The sequence below is a fragment of the Lissotriton vulgaris genome, chromosome 6, assembly GCF_964263255.1.
Source record: "Lissotriton vulgaris chromosome 6, aLisVul1.2, whole genome shotgun sequence".
NCBI lineage: Eukaryota > Metazoa > Chordata > Amphibia > Caudata > Salamandridae > Lissotriton > Lissotriton vulgaris.
Window position 1 is genome coordinate 536,865,835 of NC_141694.1, and position 20,663 is coordinate 536,886,497.

General features: G+C 44.6%; 1 protein-coding gene across 2 annotated transcripts in view; it reads right to left on the reverse strand.

Annotated features, from left to right (window-relative positions):
* PHIP (PHIP subunit of CUL4-Ring ligase complex) overlaps positions 1–20,663 on the reverse strand; it is a 2,330,659-nt gene that overhangs the window by 1,565,922 nt on the left and 744,074 nt on the right. For both annotated transcript variants that reach the window (XM_086926531.1, XM_086926532.1), the window contains exon 19: positions 11,148–11,331. In XM_086926531.1, coding sequence (XP_086782657.1) covers positions 11,148–11,331 — 184 coding nt within the window. The remainder of the gene's footprint in view (positions 1–11,147; positions 11,332–20,663) is intronic.

Here is a 20,663-nt window from a genome sequence, read left to right on the forward strand (position 1 = left end):
GACGCACATTTTGCATGGATAATTTATGTGGACAAAAGGTTAAAGGGGCCTAAGTGCGAACTACCCCAAATAGCCAAAAAAAAACAGGCCTAGCAGCATTAATAAAGGCAGCTTTGCTAAACGTAAGATCACTGGTAAAACACAACACTGAAGTAGCCAATCTGATTGACACACATGATCTCGACATACTGTTCATAACCGAGACATGGGCAGATAATTCTTCTGATAATTCTTCTGACATCAACTTGGCAACTTGTTCCGGGCGGATATTCCATCCATCGGGTGGATAGACAGAGGAAACGTGGGGGGAGGGATAGCGATCATCAGCAAAGATGAATTTCAGGTACACTGTGTGGCCGGGGGGAGCACTCCAGATTGTGAGGCCCTTCCTTTTAAAATTCGTATCACTGAAAATTATACCTTTGATGGCCTTCTCCTATATAGACCACCTAAGGCTAAGACTCCATACTACAACTATTGGGCCCTGCATTGGAATCCAGTATAATGGGTACGTACTACACTATATTAGGAGATTTCAACATACACTTGGAGAAAGTAGAAGATAAAAATATATTACTCATCACAGGAGCAATGACAAGTTGTGCCCTGTCCCAGTTAGTCCAGCTAGAAACACTCAGCTGGTCATACGTTGGATGGGATCTTTTCCTCTAATTCTAACATCAATATGGGGGAAGTCATTCCAGTCCCCTGGTCGGACCACAAAGTTGTCAAATTGACCCTAGCTGTAGAAAATACTAAAAACATCAGGGCTTCCCAAGGGAGGCAATTTACATACCACAAATGGGACAAAATTGATATAGGCAAACTACACAAACAACTAAACAGGACTACCCCGAGATTGAATCAGGATGTCGATACAGCCACAGATCAATTAAATAATTGGATTAAAACGGCAGTTCTTTCAGTCGCCCCATTAAAAAAGAAAAATGCTAAGAGGAAAAACATTTCCGAGCCTTGGTTTTTAGATAAACTAAGAATACAAAAACAAAAATGTAGACAGGCTGAAAGGACATGGCGGCGTAGTTATGACGTTGGGGAAAAAACAAACTACTGCAGGTCACTATCCATTTATAAAAAAAATGATAATAGAGGAAAAGTCAGTCTACTATGTACATAAAATAGAGGAGGCGAAACATTCCAGTAAAGTACTCTTTGCTATGGTTAAAAAATTAACAGAGCCAAATCCAAAAACATAGAAGGTAGCCTAGATCTATGCAACGAACTGGGGCAGTTTTTCATCGACAAGGTTAAAATTATATATGACTCAATTAAAACCCCCAACAGTAATGGCCTGTCGCCAGGAAATGAACATCTCAGTTCACAGAGGGACACAGAAAGGATCTTGGAAGCCGTTCAGTTTTCTGCCCCTTCTATAGAGCCGATACGCTGACTTATACAAACCACCAAGTCAGGTGGCCCAATGGACCCATGCCCACCTAGGGTGCTGAATTTGTTTTCAGAGCTTCTTAGCTCTCAACTCCATCTGCTTCTGGGAAAAATAATACAGGCAAACTGCTTCCCGAAAGCATGGAAAGCTGCCTCGGTCCGACCTCTCTTAACCCCTTTGCTGCTCATGACGAGCTCAGCTCGTCATGAGGCACGGTTGAGCTGTGCTTATGACGAGCTGAGCTCGTCATGAACAATGGGATTCAAGGGATGTCAGCACTTTGGGGGAATTGCCTTAGCATTGACGGTGTTAAAGAAACCCAACCTTGACCCATCGGTTCCTGCTAATTTTAGACCAATATCAAGAATCTTCTTCCCGGCAAAAATTTTAGAAAAACATTTGAATATACAACTATCCTGGATTTAGATGGGATACCCTCTGATGTTTTTATAAACGACAAGGCGAGGTGGGCTAGGTACGTATTCCTTCTGGGAAATGCTATCGCTAAGGGAACGGCTGTCCCTGAATTATGGAAGGGAGCAACCATCATACCCATATATAAAAAAGGGGATCGGTCCCTCCTGGCCAATTACAGGCCGATAAGCTTGATCGCCACCGTCCAAAAAATGATAGGGAGAATGGTGGTTAATCAACTAATGGATTGGGTTGATGAGAACAATGCCCTGTCCTCTTATCAGGCTGGTTTTCGGCGGGCTACAAGTACAGTCGACCAGGTGTTCCGCTTTGCTCTGCTGCAGTGGGGGACGGTGTTGCTTGGCGAGGGCAGCCTGTATGTTGCCTTTGTCGACCTGCGGGCTGCCTTCGACCTGGTCCCAAGGAGAAAGCTCTGGGCAGTTATGAGCGAAATTAGTCTTCCAGGTGAGTTACTTACCCTGATAATGAGGTTGCACGAAAGCAACTTCGCTAAAGTCCAATGGGGTATGAATGGCGAATCATCTGCCGACTTCCCGATCGAACATGGAGTACGACAGGGGTGTGCAATGGCCCCCCTGCTCTTTTCCCTATTTGTCAATGGGATAGTGGCTCGGATGCTGGAAGCCAGTGTCGACGCACCTTCGTTGGCGGGCCTCAGGGTTCCGATCCTGATGTTCGGCGACGATACGTTAATTCGATCCAAAACGCCGGCTGGCCTGCAGCGAGCCCTAAACATTTTCGACCTCTTCTGTGGGGAGCATGGCCTGGAAGTCAACGTGGCCAAGACCAAGCTGATGGCTTTTACATCAAAACGTAGACCCCGGTTAAGAATACTCTTGAATAACTGTCAGCTTGAGGTGGTTACTGTATTTACCTACCTTGGGATACAGATAGCAAATAATTCAAGATGGTCCCAGCATATAGAAAAGGCGGTTTTGAGGCACCAACAGATCTCGGGGGCGCTTAGGGTGGAACACAAAAAGTCGAAATCCAAGCCTATAAAACCCGTCTTGGCTGTATATGATTCCAAGGCTCTTGGGTCTGCCCGGTATGGGGCTGAGCTGTGGGGATTTGGGAATCTCATCCCCTTGCAGATATCTGAGAATAGGTTCCTTAGGGGAATCACAGGACTCCCGCAGAGTACACCATTAATCCCACTTGGTCTTGATCTAGGGAGAAGATCAGTTAGTAGCCAAGCGAGGTTGCGCCCGATTCTCTATTGGAGACGCCTTTGGACTACCCCGGAGATCCGGCATTATGCAGAGGGGTTCCAGGCCATAATCAAAGCTGACACCTTTCACAAGATAGTCTGGTTAAAAAATCTCAGGACTGCATTAGGAGATCTTGGCCTCTCTAATCTATGGGACAATCCGTCTGGGGAACCCTTCCCAAGTAAAAACATGATCAAAGGCTTATACTGGGATTGGGTAGATGGAAGACTCTGGAGTAAAACGAGATCTGACACAATGACGGGGCGTTTCTTTGACGTCAAATTGTATCCTGCATTGGAACCATATTGGGACAGTATTACCAACCCAGGGGATAGGAAGCTTTTCTTCCAGCTAAGATCAGGTGCCCTCCCTCTAAGATCATTGACAGGCAGGTGGAGGAGTTCGACCACCTCTTGCTGCCCAGACTGTGGTGCGGCAGCTGAAAGTATAGGCCACTTTCTATTCTTATGTAAAGCTTACGCCACCCCGAGAAGAGTATGGTTAGCTCCCGTCTGTAGAAATCCAGGGACATCTAGGGGTGTTGAAGCACTACGAATACTCTGTACCACCACTGATATGCCTATTGTCCTAGGAACAGCAAAGTATTTGGGGTGGGCATGGTCCATTAGACGGAGGGCAATCTCTACTAATGTAAATTGACTGGAGTACTTTCTGTGGTTTTTGTGTAATCGTACACCAAAGATTTTTATTGTTTATGTCTGCACAATTGTTTTATAATGTCGTATAATTCGGAAAAATCTTTTTTAAACAATGTATTTTAAATGTATGTTTGTGCTTTTATGCGTATAATCCTCGAATAAAGCTTTGATGATGATATACAACTATCTGGGTTCATTAGGGCATCGCAGGCACTTGATGTCTCACAATTTGGGTTCCGGGAGGAACACGGGACAGAAACTGCTCTAATCATGGAGACGGAAGAGGTCTTGATGGTGCTGGATGAGGGTGGGAAGGCTGCCTTGATATTGTTAGATCTGTCGGCAGCCTTCAACACCGTTAATCATAGCATACTCCTAACCCGCCTAGAAAAAATAGGCTTACACCCATCTGCAGTATCCTTAATGGCCTCTTTTTTTGGGAGAAAGATCTTTTTCGGTTTAGCTAGGGGAACACTCATCAAAATCTTTTAGAACCCCATGGGGGGTACCTCAGGGCTCGTCATTAAGCCCTACCCTCTTTAACGTTTATGTGGCCCCTTTAGCAAACATCCTCAGAGACTGGGGATTCACCCCAATATCATACGCTGACGACACCCAAATTGTTGTATCCATCTCGAATAACACAGGCGAGACAGCGGAGAGATTTAGGCTTTGTATGTCCCAGGTCAGTCATTGGATGCAGGCAAATTGCTTAAAATCAAATGGCGATAAATCAGAGGTTTTGTTGTTGGGGGCTGAACATAACATCTGGTCACCAGACTGGTGGCCTAATAGTTTGGGCTGTTGTCCATTGCCAGTGGATAGCGTTCGGGATCTTGGGTTTGGGTTTGATTCCAAACTAAATTTCAAGGCCCAGATGAACAAGTTACTTACCTTCGGTAACGCTTTTTCTGGTAGATACAGTATCTGCCTGTGGATTCCTCACCTTGTGAATGTCCCCTGCGCAGCAGCCAATCGTAAACTTTTTTTGCCAGCGAGGTCATGGACAACGTCACAGAGGGTACGACTCCGCTCGTGACCCCGCTGACGTCACTGGGTCCATAATAGGGCCTCGTCGGCGTGATGACGTCAGTTCCGCCTTTTTTTCCTTGCCCCCGAGGCACACGGACTGACCGACAAACAGTAATAGTATACATAGTACACAGTATTCAAAACAGCACACACAGTGTGAAATCAATGCAATATGTATGAACATATAAATATACCGATTAAAATTTTTTCCCAAATATACACTTAGCAGGTATAGAAGAGTGGACAACGGGGAAGCGGATGGGTCAGTGAGGAATCCACAGGCAGATACTGTATCTACCAGAAAAAGCATTAACAAACGTAAGCAACTTGTTCTTCTGATAGATACATCTGCCAATAGATTCCCACCGCAGTCCCCACTCCCGGAGGAGGGTGTCCACTCTGCTATACCAAGAAATCTTGGAGGACAGAGCGCGCAAAGAGGCCATCCCTCCTCACCTCGCAATCCAAGCAGTAATGCTTATCTAGGTACACCCCTACATAAAGCAGACGTTGATGACTGTGCTCTAGTAGAGTGAGCCCTTATACCCTTTGGAGGTTCCTTACCAGCAAGGGCATAGCAGATCTTTATACACAGGATTATTCATCTCGACAGAGTGCGCTTGTGCACAGCTTTTCCTTTCTTACAGCCAGCAAATCCAACAAAAAGCTGGTCGTCCACACGATTGTCTTTAGTCCTATCGAGGTAGAAACTCACCGCCCTCTTAGGGTCTAGACGGTGCAGCCGCTCCTACTCCTTGGAAAGGTGAGGGGGAGGATAAAAGGTAGGGAGGGTAATGGACTGCTCCAGATGGAAGGGAGTTACCACCTTAGGCAGAAAAGCAGCTCTGGTCCTAAGAACCATTCTCTCAGCATGAATAGTCAGGAATGGGGGTTTCGAACTTAGAGTTTGAAGCTCACTTACCCTCCTTGCCGAGGTAATTGCTACAAGAAAAACAGTCTTAAAAGACAGATGTCTTATAGGAAACTTGTGTAAGGGTTAAAAGGGTGAACCCATCAAGTAGGTTAAGACAAGATTCAAGTCCCATTGAGGCACAATAAATGGAGTTGGAGGGAATTTGTTGGTAAGACCTTTGATAAAACGTAAAACAATAGGTGACTTAAATAAAGACGGCTGGTCCGGCAAACAAAAGAATGCCGACAAGGCTGATAAATATCCTTTTACAGTCGCCACAGCAAAACCGTGCTGGGTCAAAGAAAGAGCAAACTGGAGTATGTTTGACAAACGAGCTTTCAAGGGGTCAATAGATTTCTCTCCACACCAGGAAACAAATTTGGACCACCTATAGGAATAGATTGACTTGGTGGATAGACGCCTGGCCGAAAGAATTACATCCACCACATCAGGCGGGAGAGAAAAATAATTCAGGTTGCCCCGTTCAATCGCCAGGCATGAAGGTGTAATGTTTGGAGGTGAGGATGTAGAACCTGCCCCTCCATTTGATAGAGGAGATCTGCCCTGAGAGGGAGACGGAGCGGCGGGCACGAGGAGAGGTGGAGAAGATTCGTGTACCACACCCTTCTTGGCCAATAACGGGCGACCAATATAACTTCGGCCCAGTCTTGGCGAACCTTCCTCAGAACCCGAGGAATCAAGGGTATGGGAGGAAACGCGTAAAGGAGTTGTGAACCCCAACTCAACTGAAACGCGTCCCCCAAAGCTCCCTGCGACAGATACTGGAGACTGCAGAATGAGGGGCAGTGAGCGTTCTCGTGAGTGGCGAACAGGTCCACCCGAGGAGCCCCCCACGCCCGGAAGACGCGTCGAACCACCTCTGGGTGAAGCCTCCACTCGTGGTCGGCTGAGAACTGCCGACTGAGACTGTCTGCGCAAACGTTCAGAACTCCGGCCAGATGATTTGCCATCAGACAAATCTGGTGGTCCTGAACCCAGGACCAGAGACGCAGAGCTTCTCTGCAGAGAAGATGCGACCCCACTCCTCCCTGCTTGTTGACATACCACATCCGGTCGGGTTGTCCGTCAGGACCTGAACCGACTGACCGCGAAGGGAAGGAAGGAAGGCCTTGAGTGCTAAACGAATCGCCCTCAATTCCAAAAGGTTGATGTGAAGCAACCTTTCCTCTGGAGACCAAAGACCCTTGATTTCCAGATCCCCCAGATGAGCACCCCACCCTACAGTGGAGGCATCCGTTATCACTGTGGCAACCATTGGAGGCAGATGAAAGGGCTTTCCTTGAGACAGATTGCCCTCCACGCTCCACCAAGACAGATCCGCTGCAGTTTCTCTAGAGATCCTCACAGAGTCCCTGAGATCTCCGTTGTGCTGATACATCTGTCTGCGGAGGCACCACTGTAGCGCCCTCATGTGCCAGCATGCATGGTTGAGTAGCAGAATACAGGAAGAAAACAGACCGAGCAGGCGAAGGAACTTCAGGACTGGAACGACCACTCCATTGTAAAACAAAGGAATCATTTCCTGAATGTCGAGAATCCTTTGAGGTGGAGGGAATGCTCAACAAACAGTAGTGTCCAGTACTGACCCTATAAATAGGTTGCACTTTGAGGGCACCAGGTGAGACTTGGGTACATTTATCGAAAAACCCAACCTGTACAACTGAGTTGTCTCCTGCAAATGATGAAGCTCCTTCTCTGGAGACTCTGCTTTGATCAGCCAGTCGTCCAGATAGGGGAATACCGGAATCCCCGACCTCCTGAGATGGGCTGCCACCACTGCCATCACCTTGGTGAAGACTCGAGGTGCAGTAGTAATTCCAAACGGAAGGACTGCAAACTGATAATGTTGTGACCCCGCCGTGAAACGGAGATACTTCCTGTGCGACTCCAGGATCGGGATATGAAAATACGCGTCCTGTAAGTCGAGCAACATCATCTAGTCTTCTTCCAGCAACGACTGATGAACCTGCGCAAGGGTTAGCATCTTGAACTTCTCTTGTTTCAGATAAAGATTCAAGATCCTGAGATCCAGGATTGGGCGAAGCCTGCCATCCTTCCTGGGAATCCGGAAATACCGGGAGTAGCATCCCTGACCCCTTTCCTGCTCTGGAACCACCTCTATCGCTCCTTTCTTTAACAAGGTCAGAACGGAAGGAGACGGATATGTTCCTCTGAGCAAGCCCCTTGACAAGGAGGGTAAGTTGGAGGGAATTCCCTGAAGGGAACACAAGTTTGAGAACAAATTGGTCTGTAGTGACCGATTCCCAATCCCGCAGAAAATGGGTAAGCCGACCACCATAGGGTCAACATGACTGGGAATGGGGAATCTAGGGCTGCTTTGCAGCGGCGATAGGAGGAGAGGAAGAGGAGGAGGAGGGTTGACGACCCCGTGGACTACCCTCCGTTTCTTCCTCTATAAGATTTATACAGCGTATTTTGTTGCTGCTGCTGCGGACGAGGCTGCCCTTGCGAACGAAAGGATGACTTTCCGAATCCTCTGTACCTACGAAAGGATCCTCTGGGCTGGGACTGCAAGCCAAGTGATCTTGCCGTGACCTTACTATCTTTAAATCTTTCAAGTGCAGCATCAGCCTTCTTACCAAACAGACCTGTACCATCAAATGGTAAGTCCAACAAAGTAGCCTGCACATCTTGAGAAAAGTCTGAAGACTTCAACCAAGCCCCCCTTCTCGTTGCCACTGCAGAGCCCATAATTCTTGCCACCAAGTCAGCTGTATCCAGGCCACTTTGAATGACCTGGCGCGCAGCAGCCTGTGTATCATCCAAAACTTCCTGAAAGTTCTTCCTGTCTTCATCAGACAGTTTTAGCAGCAACTGTTTAGAGGAATCCATCAAGGCATGGATTATACCTTCCCATCAAGCAAGTTGCATTTGATGACTTCAGTGCCATACTCGCTGAAGAGAACACTTTAGCAGACTGCTCAATCTTTTTTGACTCCTTGTCAGCTGGAACCTGTGGGAAAGCTCCTGAAAACTTCTTTGAATAAGCTGCCTGAACCACAAGGCTCTCAGGTGATGGGTGAGCTGACAAAAATTCTGGATCCTCCAGTGCCACTCTACATCTCTGTGCCACAGTCCTAGAGACTGCAGGAGCAGACAGAGGCTTTTTCCAAACCTCCAACACCGGTTCCAGAATTGCCTCATTAAACGGTAACAAAGGCTCAGTCACAGAAGATGGAGAATGCAACACTTCAGTCAATAGATTGACTTTTATTCAGTGGTAGGCAGATTAATGTCCAATAATTCAGCAGCTTTTCTCACAACTGTGTGATATGGGACTACCTCCTTTGAAGGAGCATCTGAATTAGGAGAAAAGCCCCACTCAGGGGAGACATCAAGACCACTTGCATCTCTTAATTCCGCAAAATAGTCCTCAGAATCAGGAAGTTCACCTTCCTCCAAGTACTTCTGATAGCGTGCCTCGTCCACAACTCTCTGGGGCTAACTCCTGGAGCGGATCCTCGGGACTGGAGTCGATGGATCGTCAACCGACTCCATCGGATTAGGGACCGGCGTCGAACGCGGATCAGACGGCGCCGCTAGCGCCGAACGAGGACGAACAGACAGGGCCGGAGATTCTCGATCTCGGTACGGCGCCGGAGCCCTCGGCGCCAGAAAATTCCAGGACGGCGTCGCTGGAAGAAAAGGCATACATGGAGCCTGGGCATATGCCTGAGGGACACCCAAATTGAAGGCAAACGGACATATGGGGCCCGCAGGCGCACCAGAGGGGTACATGGCCCTTGCAAAGACACCATACATAGCGTTCAGATAGTGTGATGGGTCTTGGCCTGGAGCAGGGAAAGGGGGATAATGTCCCGGCGCCGGCTCTGAAGCCGGTGTACCTGGAGTCGGGCCCGTCGGCGCCGACAAAGGAACCTCTTCAGGCTGCTCCTGGGCTTCTTGCTCTGGCTCGGCTTCACCCGGATCCGAAGAATGGACCGAATCCGATGGAGCCGGCGTCGGTGATCGAGAGACTTCGACCTCAGGAGACACTTCCTTCTCTGGGACCGGATTTGAATGTGAAGGATCGACCTCACTACTGCAACGTCGAGGAGAAGATGACTTCGGCGCCGGCTCCTTATCAGAATGACACCTCGAAGAGTGCTTCTTTCTCTTATGTCTCTTCGACTTCGAATGTCCCGACGCAGACTTCGAACCCGACCTGGATTCGGAACGAGATCTCGACCTCTATCTCCTTTTACTCGCATTCTTATTCTTCTTCACTTTGGCGATAAATAACTTTGCTTCCCTTTCCTTCAATGCCTTAGAGGTCATCTTCTTGCAACACGTACATCCATCGACGTCGTGATCGCAAGACAAGCACCATAAACAGTCCTCATGCGGGTCAATGATGGACATCTGCTTCCCGCACTCCCTGCAGGGCTTGAAACCAGATTTTCTTCCAGATATCTTCGAAAGGAAACAAGAAGAACAGACAAGAACAACTACAATAACAATGTTACTATGGAGAGTCCCAAGAAACCGTTGGCGTCGACGGCGCGGAAAAAAGGGAACTGACGTCATCACGCCGACGAGGCCCTATTATGGACCCAGTGACGTCAGAGGGGTCACGAGCGGAGTCATTCCTTTCTGACATCGTCCATGACCTCGCCGGCGTAGAGAGCAACAAAAGCTTCTGATTGGCTGCTGTGCAGGGGACATTGGTGAGGAATCCACTGGCAGATGTATCTATCAAAACAACAAACCTTCGTCATCAATATGGTTTTGTTCTACAAACAGCAAAGATCTGGAATTTGATACCGATAGCAATAAAAAAATAGCTCATCATTGCTATCCTTCTGAAAGTCCTTAAAGACATTGCTTTTCTCGAAATAATTCAGTTCCAACCAATTTACGATGTCTTGATACAACCCTCCTCGCACTCTGCGTGCAGTCTTCAGTAATTTTTTGCGCCAAAACGCCCTCGGGCATTCGTGCGCTCTATAAAGCCAATAATCTAATCAAATCAAAGGGGTTATTTGTAATACAAAAGTTAACAGAAAATGCAAACAGACGTCACGTGAAGCAGCTATTGTTAGTTACAAATAATCCAGCAGTGGCTAATGAACAGATATTTAGATTTTGAAAATAAAAGCATGCCTAGCATAGATTACTGCATCTTGAAAATTAAAAGTGACTGATTTGAAAAAGAAAAATGCCCACACAACTGAAACATTTCTGGCCCACTTTTAGCGATCAATGTGTTTAATAAAATTTTAAGATTTTTAGATCACCCTCTTCACTACCTCCTCATTATTGTGTGTCGACTCTAGAACATCACTGTTACGTTTTTAAAATTACTGTCGGCTTAGAGTTCAATATAAATTAATACAATAGACTGACAACTTATTTATTTATGTACACTCTTACAGCATTTAAAATAAAGTGTCTAGACAGTTAATTGTAGTCTGTTGACCACCTATGAGGTCTAAATGATTTCTTACCCAGCTACACCGGAAGGTAATTCTGGCACCACAACCCTTCTACTCCAGGCCACAAGGTCATGCTCTGTGGCAATTTCACTCCTTGGTGCATTGCTGTGCATTTGTCGTACACCTTCTATTTGTCCACTACGCCTTAAACCAATATTTGGAGGTGAATGCACTTCTGTGTTCGATACTACAGAGCCTAAGGTGCAAAAGACAAAATACCACAATTTAATACAAGACCAACGCTTAAAGAAACTAAAATCACAAATTCCACATACTGGCTGTTTGGCTTCCAATGTCCGTCCCAATACACCCACGCCCCCTTTCAGGACACAAAGTACTAAATTAGAGTGCAAATATCAATTAATGTACAACTGTCCACAGTAACCTTCTTTCTGAGGAAGGCACAGCTTCCTAGAAATAACATCTATGAACCTTATTTACAAGCAGCAGACTGCATGCTGTCATATTGCAACAATATTGATTCACTGGCATCTGGTGACACAATGCAGTTTCAGACACAGGTCAGTGAAGCAATTCAAAAAGTGACATAGCATGCACAATAAGGATTCCAATTCTGTTGGTGGGGTAAATTAACCCAATTTATGTGTGCATTAGAGAACACAAGTAAAACCATCCAATTGAAATAAACACCCCGCATTTAAAACTTCAGTAGAGACTCGGTAAAATATGTGTCCATAACACAGGATATTCCAAAACTAAGAATGTATTCTTCTACTGACTATACCTCATTTGTCCTGACTCATATTAACCAACTTAAAAGAAGCATCACTTAGGGGGACCATTTCCTAGCAAACCTTTGTCTGAACTTCTAAGTCTTTACTTGCATCAACAGTACCAATGGTGTGCCAGCCTATACTGGATTCCCTCAGCTTCAGTATAGTCCTGCAATTATGAGCAAAAAAGGCATCAATCAATAAAAAAGTGTCCATATGCAGAGGCAAGCAGTGACAGTGATGGCGGTTCCCTACTAAGTCTCCTGACAGAGATGGATTTTGGACTGTGCATGGGACCCTGTCCACAATTGGGAAGGTGAAAGTCTCCTCATGAAGATGGAGAGACTAACCATGGCTTGCAGAATTATTTGCCGTAGTGAATTTGCCGGTGGAAATTCTCACCAGGTCCTAGAGGGGGCCCCTGCCGCCTGCTTTGTTTAAAGAGTGTAGAATAAGGCAGAGGCAATAACAAAATCACAGGTTTCCAGAAAGTGTAACCTGGAAATTAAGTTTACTGGAATGCATTAGCTAGAGACAGAATATATATATATAGGTATGTGATCAAGGGCTGGACAGCCCGAAACGTGTCGTCGCAGGTTGTGAACAATAAAGATTTCTCGCCTGAATTAATGCTGCAGAGGTCTGAGTCTCCTTCTTTGCCAGGGGCTAACAGGAAGTGGTTGGAGTGATATATATATATATAAGGCATGATTTGCACTCAGTACACGATGAAGAAATGTGGTTTTACCGTCATCTACATCAAAACCCAGTAAAGAATTGCAGGACAGCCATGTAGCATTGTGGGAAATAGAGTTCCGTTTTGATCGAGCTGAAAGTCATCCGCAAGCCTGTGCACAGAAAACCTGGAGTTTGCTGCCAATTGGAGGTTAATGTAACCTAAATTAAAAACTGGTACTTAACTGTGCATAAAGGGAAAGAACACCATGAAAGAATAAAACGAAAAAGACATTGAGGATGAACGGTCCCTTTAACCTGGGAGCAATGGACTGTGTCCCTTTTTGATGTTTAATAGTCACGTTGTTTAAATTCAAACAAACCCACTGACTTTGCAGCAGTTTGGCATTTGATAAAGAGTCACAGACTGGAAACGCGTCATGCCCATGAATCCTTTTAATAAAGAATACCTTTAAAGTAATGCTGGTGAGGCCTGGATAACGTGACAGACTGAGCGCGTTTCCTTTCTTTGGATATATATATATATATATATATATATATATATATATATATATATATATATATATATATATATATATATATATATATATCCACTCCTAAGGTTCTCCTCGTTTCCAAAGAACCACTCGGACACCTCAAGTGCTTCAGCTTAGTTTAATTTTAACAACAGGAAAAACGACGCGTTTCGGGGATGAACCCTTGATCACGCTCGTAGTTACAAAGTGCCACCATGTTTAAATACATTCAGATAAACAACACCTCACGTGATTTTAGTCAACAACTGTGGCGGCCATCTTATAACCTGCAAGTTCAGCATGATTCTATGCATTCTAACAAGTACTGGTAAATGACATTTTTATCTAATAGTGTCAGCCTATTGTATCCAATGAGTGATAATACTGCATGGAAAAGCGGAATAAATCCTGCTGCATTTTGGATATTAGTAACGTTTATATCTTTCAAAGTCTCGCCCAAGTGGGCTGGCAGAGAGTTGATATATATATATATATATATATATATATATATATATATAGGTGGGGTGAAGCTCTGATTAAAAGGCTTCGATAAGAAACTGGTTGTGCCGCTCCCTTTGTGACAAACTTTAACTGGGTCAGGATCCGACCCCTGAGCCGAGCACACGCTGTTGAGCGCATTTGCCGTCTGCAGGATCACTTTGTGGCAACAAAAAAAAAAATATATATATATACATACATATATATATATATATATACATACATATATATATATATATATATATACATACATATATATATATATATATATATATATATATATATATTCAGTTCCACATTGCCCAAAAAAACACAAAGCGCACTCCTCACCAGGATGTAATTAATGCACAGCATGTCGAAGGGCAGCATGAATTTCCTTCAATATTCTCTCAGCCCAACGCGTTTCAGAAAAACCATTTCCAAGGTGGGTCTGAGGTTCTGTGAAGGGAGCCATGCAGAACGTCGGGATCACGTATTTGGCATGACAGGGCGCATTGTATTATCCACCTTATCAAGGGTAAAGATATATTTGCAAGATATTGAAGCAGCATGGTTACAATATTATTAGTTATTGGAACTGCAATTACCAGCATGCACTGCCTGAAAATATGATGCACACCTGGCATTATTAAAGGACATTTAAACAGTGCGCAGTCTCGTGAGATGTTACTTTGCTGCTGCCCGTGAACAAGGAAATGGTTTTTCTGAAACGCGTTGGGCTGAGAGAATATTGAAGGAAATTCATGCTGCCCTTCGACATGCTGTGCATTAATTACATCCTGGTGAGGAGTGCGCTTTGTGTTTTTTTGGACAATGTGGAACTGAATAAATCACGGCAGTCCAAAGCCGTGTTAAAGCGCACCGCCGCCTGTTACCCAAGGTGGGTCTGAGGTTCTGTGAAGGGAGCCATGCAGAACGCCGGGATCACGTATTTGGCATGACAAGGCGCATTGTATTATCCACCTTATCAAGGGTAAAGATATATTTGCAAGACATTGAAGCAGCATGGTTACAATATTATTAGTTATTGGAACTGCAATTACCAGCATGCACTGCCTGAAAATATGATGCACACCTGGCATTATTAAAGGACATTTAAACAGTGCGCAGTCTCGTGAGATGTTACTTTGCTGCTGCCCGTGAACAAGGAAATGTTTTTTCTGAAACGCGTTGGGCTGAGAGAATATTGAAGGAAATTCATGCTGCCCTTCGACATGCTGTGCATTAATTACATCCTGGTGAGGAGTGCGCTTTGTGTTTTTTTGGACAATGTGGAACTGAATATATATATATATATATATATATATATACATATATATACTCCAACTTGCCTCCAAAGTGCCTCGTGCACAGACAGGTACGCAGACAGCAAAAAGTACGCCAGAGTCGGTCTTCAATTTGTGATGCTTTTATTTAGTGCAAAATACGGTGCATGTCGTCTGACGCGTTTGGGGCACGTCCGTGCCCTTGCTCACTGATACCCCACGGTAACACAACACTGATTTTTAAAAGACGAATCATCTACATTTTTCGCGCCAACCAGTAATTGAACATGGCAACAGAAATAGGACTATTATGTACACATCACAGGTAGAGCCTGGAAAAAGCAGGCGCCATTTTAAAGTGCATACAGTGTAATGTTTTGACAGACTATTGGCAAAAGGTAAGCAAATACTCTAATTAAAACCTTGATTGTGTGCTGTAAACATTGATAAATCTTTAAAAAGTGCATGTGCTGTTTGCTAATTAAAAGGGTCCTTTTAAAAAAGTAATCATGACACTAAGCCTCAATCAATAGCATATTCAGTGCCAGTTCGTATTTACAAAATAAGCTCAAATGCATAGATATTGTGCCATGCTGTCCCTCCCGCTATTCTCTGTATAAATACATTTGTCAATATGAGATAAATACATTTGTTAGTACGGGATAAATGGACCGAATTACAGAATGGCCTGAATCATTTAACTTTCGGAAAAATGTCAGATATTAACATTTGTAAACATAATACCCTTGTGCAAATCGCAGCATCATAAAAAAATAGCACTTATTTACAAAAGATAGTCAACCACAATCAATTATATGGGTTTAACAGTGAATAAATGCCATTATACACCAAACCCCAAATGTAAGCAGATGTAAATGCATCAATGCAATGCAATGACAGTACAAATACATGATGTTCCAAAACCGCCCATTGGGCGCATCAATTCCATAAGTAGCATCCTAAGGCACCTTTCTACCTTGTGGATCAGTCCTAAGACGGGTCAAATGAATGACTCCCTATCATTACGACATTCCTAATGGATATATTGTGCATGGCCATGTGTTATACCATGGGGCGTTACAAGCTTGACGATCCAAAAATTTCAATAGCAGTGCTGGAACTGGTGTTAAAATGCAAAAAAAGTTAAAGTGCATGTGCTAAAGTGCTCTGAATTCTAATATCAAAAAATTAAAATGAATGTTTAGTTCAATATTTCATATTTGCCTAAAAAAAGATCAGGAATACTCAATTCTTTGCACGTTTAAATTTTTGAATAAGTTACTGAGAGCCCTCAGTCTATCTCATCAAAAAACACACAGAATTTCCCATGAGGTTAATCTATTAGGTCAAGAAAGGACTGTTCATAAGAAGTTACGTAAATCTTCCCTCATGTTAAGGCCTCCTGGGGTCTTGCTGTTAAGTTGGATGATCTATCTGGACTTGAGTTGTCTCAAAGTCTTCTCATAATCACCCCCTTTCTTGTTGGGCACAACTGCATCTATCACGAAATATTTCAAATGTGATACATTTTTATCGTGAGTAGTCTGAAAATGCCGAGCTACTGGGTAGCTCTGGTCGGCATTTACTATCGCACGTAAATGCTGTAGGATACGAACATGGACTACCAACTTGGTGCTGCCCACATACATAAGAATGCAACTACGGGGAGGAGCTACGTCAGCAAACAAGATGGCTGCTTAGGCTCCCGGCTCCGCCGACCTCCGTAACCCGCCGCGATAACCTGTACATTATCCTGACTTTGCGCCTGGTCTCTGTGTGCATGAACTGTTCCGCACTCCGAGGGTGAAATCCGGAAACTTTTATCGGCTTGTTGGATGAAGTTCTGTCGTGTTGAAGTTTGCGGCCTGCTCCAGTGGTGAAGCCAGAAGAACCAGGCTGGGTCCGGTCAACCGGAGTGGAGGCTTTGTTTCAGCCCGGATTTGGCGTCTATCGTCTCTACTGCTCTTTATCGATGGAGGAGTGATTCTGCTTATTGATGGCTGTGAGTGGGGGTTCCCGTCCCGCGGGGCCGGTATCGGGGTTGCCGGGGTTCGTGGTTCAGGGCCTCTGCCCTGCGGCCTTAACGTTGTGGACCGTGGCTGCGAGCAAAGACCGGTCACCCTCCGCATCTGCACGTTCGCGATCCTGTTTGTCCCCCCAGAGGATGCCGATTCACCCGGGGAGGTGATTGGGATTGATATCGGGCATGAGACCGTGGATCAAAGATGCATGACCCATCGCTGAGGTCAGTACTGGCGGAAATTTGGGCGTTTCGATCACAGGTGGATATCTTATTGAGCAAATTGGACTCGTGCCTATCTGAGATGCTCCTGGTAGACCCGGACTTACGGTTGAAACCGGAATCTGCAGCCATTCAAACCGTGGCCATTTTGACTCCGTGCGAGAGCCTCGTGCGGAATCAAGTATTGGAACCATCGGATGGTGCCCTGGGAGACGGGGTTCCCGAGGATGTCATGGTATCACCGAACCTTCCGTTACTATCGGCTCTGGAGAGATCAAGGGGCGTTCCCCTCCCGGAGACTTCTGTTTGTGACTTTCCTTTCACTTTGTGGTCGTCTTCTCCTTCCTTGGTGACTCTACGACTCCTGTGCAGGATACATTGGGACTGTTCATCCAGGAGGGAGAGTTCTTCAGCGTCTAAAGTTCCCGTGGACACACTGCTTGCGAGTCGCCATGGATTGATTTTTGTTGACTCTTTTCTCCTTTATTACCTCTTTGTGTGTCTTTGGGTCTCAATGGGAGGGGTCCGTGTTCTTGTTCGGAAGGGCCAAGGTTAAGATTGACTAGGTCGGGAAGGGTTGGAGTGGCTTCCACAAGTGTTCGACCCGTAACTGCTTGCTCTAAGAGGCTGGGCGGTGTTTTTCCGGTACCCTCTACTTTCTTCTATAATGTTGTCACAAGTGTTCTTTTATTGATAGGGGGTGGCTGTATCTGGCGGGGGTCTAAAGGGGCTGGGAGCCCAAATGTCTCTGCCCTCCTCCATTCTTTTTCCTTCCTTTAGGGTTTTAGTTATTAGGGGTGACTGGCACTCTGCTAGTGGGGTTAGGCTGTAGCCATCTGCAGGGGTGCAGGGTGGGGGGCTGGACGGATTTTTTTTTATTTTGCCTTTTTTATGGTCTTTCTTTTCCTTCTCTTTCTTTCTTAAGGATCAGTATAGCTACGAATCATTCGGACTTTTATTGTATGCTTGTATCTAGTGCTCATGCTTTTATGATATCCGATTTCCAGGTGGGCAGGCTCTGAGAATTGGCGCAACATGGAATGTATATTGTGTATTCATTTGCATCGATCTGTATACTTTGGCGCCGATTCTCCACACAGTGGTTATTATGTGTCTATCCGGTTTCTTACCCTGTCCCCCGCATTATCTGGATTGATTGTGTGGCACCTGATCCTCTCTCATATAATATAAAACTAGACCTCTGACTCATTCTGAAACTTAGTTGTGCATTCTTATACCAGTTTTGTCCTGAATCGCTGCCGAACCTCTGGGTTGTCGGCAGATGAGCTGTGTAGTACTGTAATATTGGTGGTTTTAATCTATCTAGCGGCCAGCCCCTGCGGTTGTAGGCCCATGCTTGTATTTACTTGAATGCTACAAAAAAGGTTTAAAAAAAAAAAAAAGATTGCAACTACATCGTAGTACATATACTGCCAATTCTGTGTGGCAAGTCTAATGTCCTTTGCTGGCAATAGGGGCTGTATCAAATGGGGTAACGTAGGTGGAAGTGTTAACCCCAAATTTGCAGGCCCGGCAGGAACTACAGCGGAAAAATCCTTTCCGTGGCGATAGCCAATCAATTTTAGGTGCCGTCTCTGGACTGTGTTTGACCAGATCATTGCGCATACTATAGGCCCGTCTAAAGGTGACCTTGGGGGTCTCAGGTAAAACTTCTTTCAATACATGATCAGTCATGGCTATTGGCCATTGTTGTCTTACTATTTTGGCAATCTGGCGTGACTGTCGGCTTTAACCGGTCACCAGCCTCAAAGCTCTACTCTCCTGCTTCTTACTAGATGTTTCAATGTTTACTCTATTGGGATCTAAAAGCTCGAGCCGATTTAAGCTGTTGGCTTTTCTCATTGCCTCGTCTAGGCTACTAGAATTGTTGCCATGAGTCGATTTTTAGCTTCCCCTTGATAGGTATCCCTAAGTTCTGATGTACTGGAGGTTCTATGGATCCTGAGAAATTCCCCATAAGGGATACTTTTGATGGTATGACGGGGATGGAAGCTATCAGCATGTAAAATCGTGTTTCCTGAGGTGGTTTTACGGAACAAACTAGTGAGAATCTTATTGTCCTGGATTTCTACATGTACATCTAGAAAATTAGCTTCCTTATGACTTATGTTGGCTGTAAAATATAAATTCAGGTTATTGATATTGATAGCATTGACAAATTCGTTGGCCTGTGCCACAGTCCCATGCCAAATAACAAAGACGTCATCAATGTACTGCCAGTATTTTAAGACCTTGTTCAACCAATAGCCCACATGTTGTCCCTTGAGTACATGTTCCTCCCACCAGCCTACGTGGAGCCCCGCGTAGCTGGGGCAGAAACATGCACCCATGGCCACGCCCCTGAGCTGTTTCTATACCGTGTTGTTAAATAAAAATATGTTGTTATTTAAACATTTCTCAACCATCTTGATCAACATTTGGTTGTGCCGGTACATTTCAACTGGGCGTTTATCAAGAAAAAATTGCATTGCTCTTGTACCATCTGTGTGGGCTATACTGGTATACAGTGTTGATATGTCCATAGTTATCAACAAAAGGTCATCTGACCATAAACACTGATTGATGTAAAATAAGAACTCTGTCGTGTCTTTGATATAAGCTGGTAATGAAGTCACAAATTCTTGCAAATAGTGATCGATGTATTTGGATGTATTTTCAAAGACACTTTTTATTGCAGATACAAATCGGTCTGCCTGGAACAGGTACTTGTTGTTTATGTACCTTGGGGATAAAGTACATATTTGGAAGAACAGGAAATTCTTTGTTGAGGAATTTCAGTTCGTCTTTAGAGATGAGCCCATCTCGTTTCCATTGGTGCAAATCCTTGCGATACGTTTCTTGGATACATTTGACTTCTGCCATGTCAGTTTTCAAATAACATGACAGTGTTTTGTGTTAGCAGATTCCTATTGAATGTTGGGTATACACGGAAAAACTTGGCTCTTGATCTATAGATATTAAATGTGTGTATATTAGATGCTGGCTAGGTTGCCCTGACACATGCTGGTGATGAAATCTGTAATAATATTTGTCGTTTAATTATTATGCCTATCTTAACATGGATGATTTTTATTGTTCTAATTGTTGAAATGTATATATTTTGCTTCCAATTGGTAAGTTGTATTCACTGTGCATAATGTATTGTGTTGTAATGCATCTTTTATGGCCGAAATGAGCCGAAATAAAGATTAAATGAATAAATGAAATAACATGATTGATCGCTTAAATGTCGATTAGCCTCTTCAATGTACTCTTTCCTGCCCCAGATCACAATATTTCCGCCCTTGTCGGACTGTTTGATTATAATGTTTTTGTTATTCTTCAGTTTATTCATTAGAACTGTATACTGTCTCATTTGATAGGAGGGCAGCTTATGTGATTTATATATAGATATATAGATATATATACCAGTCTCTCTCCCTCCAAAAGGAAAAAGTGTGACCATGCTCCGGGGGACTTTAAAAGCGGCTTTATTTGTTTTCAGTGCACAAGCATAAAAAGGGTTCCTGAAAAGTTTGGCAGACGCGTTTCTTCCTTCAATGGATTCATCAGTGCCC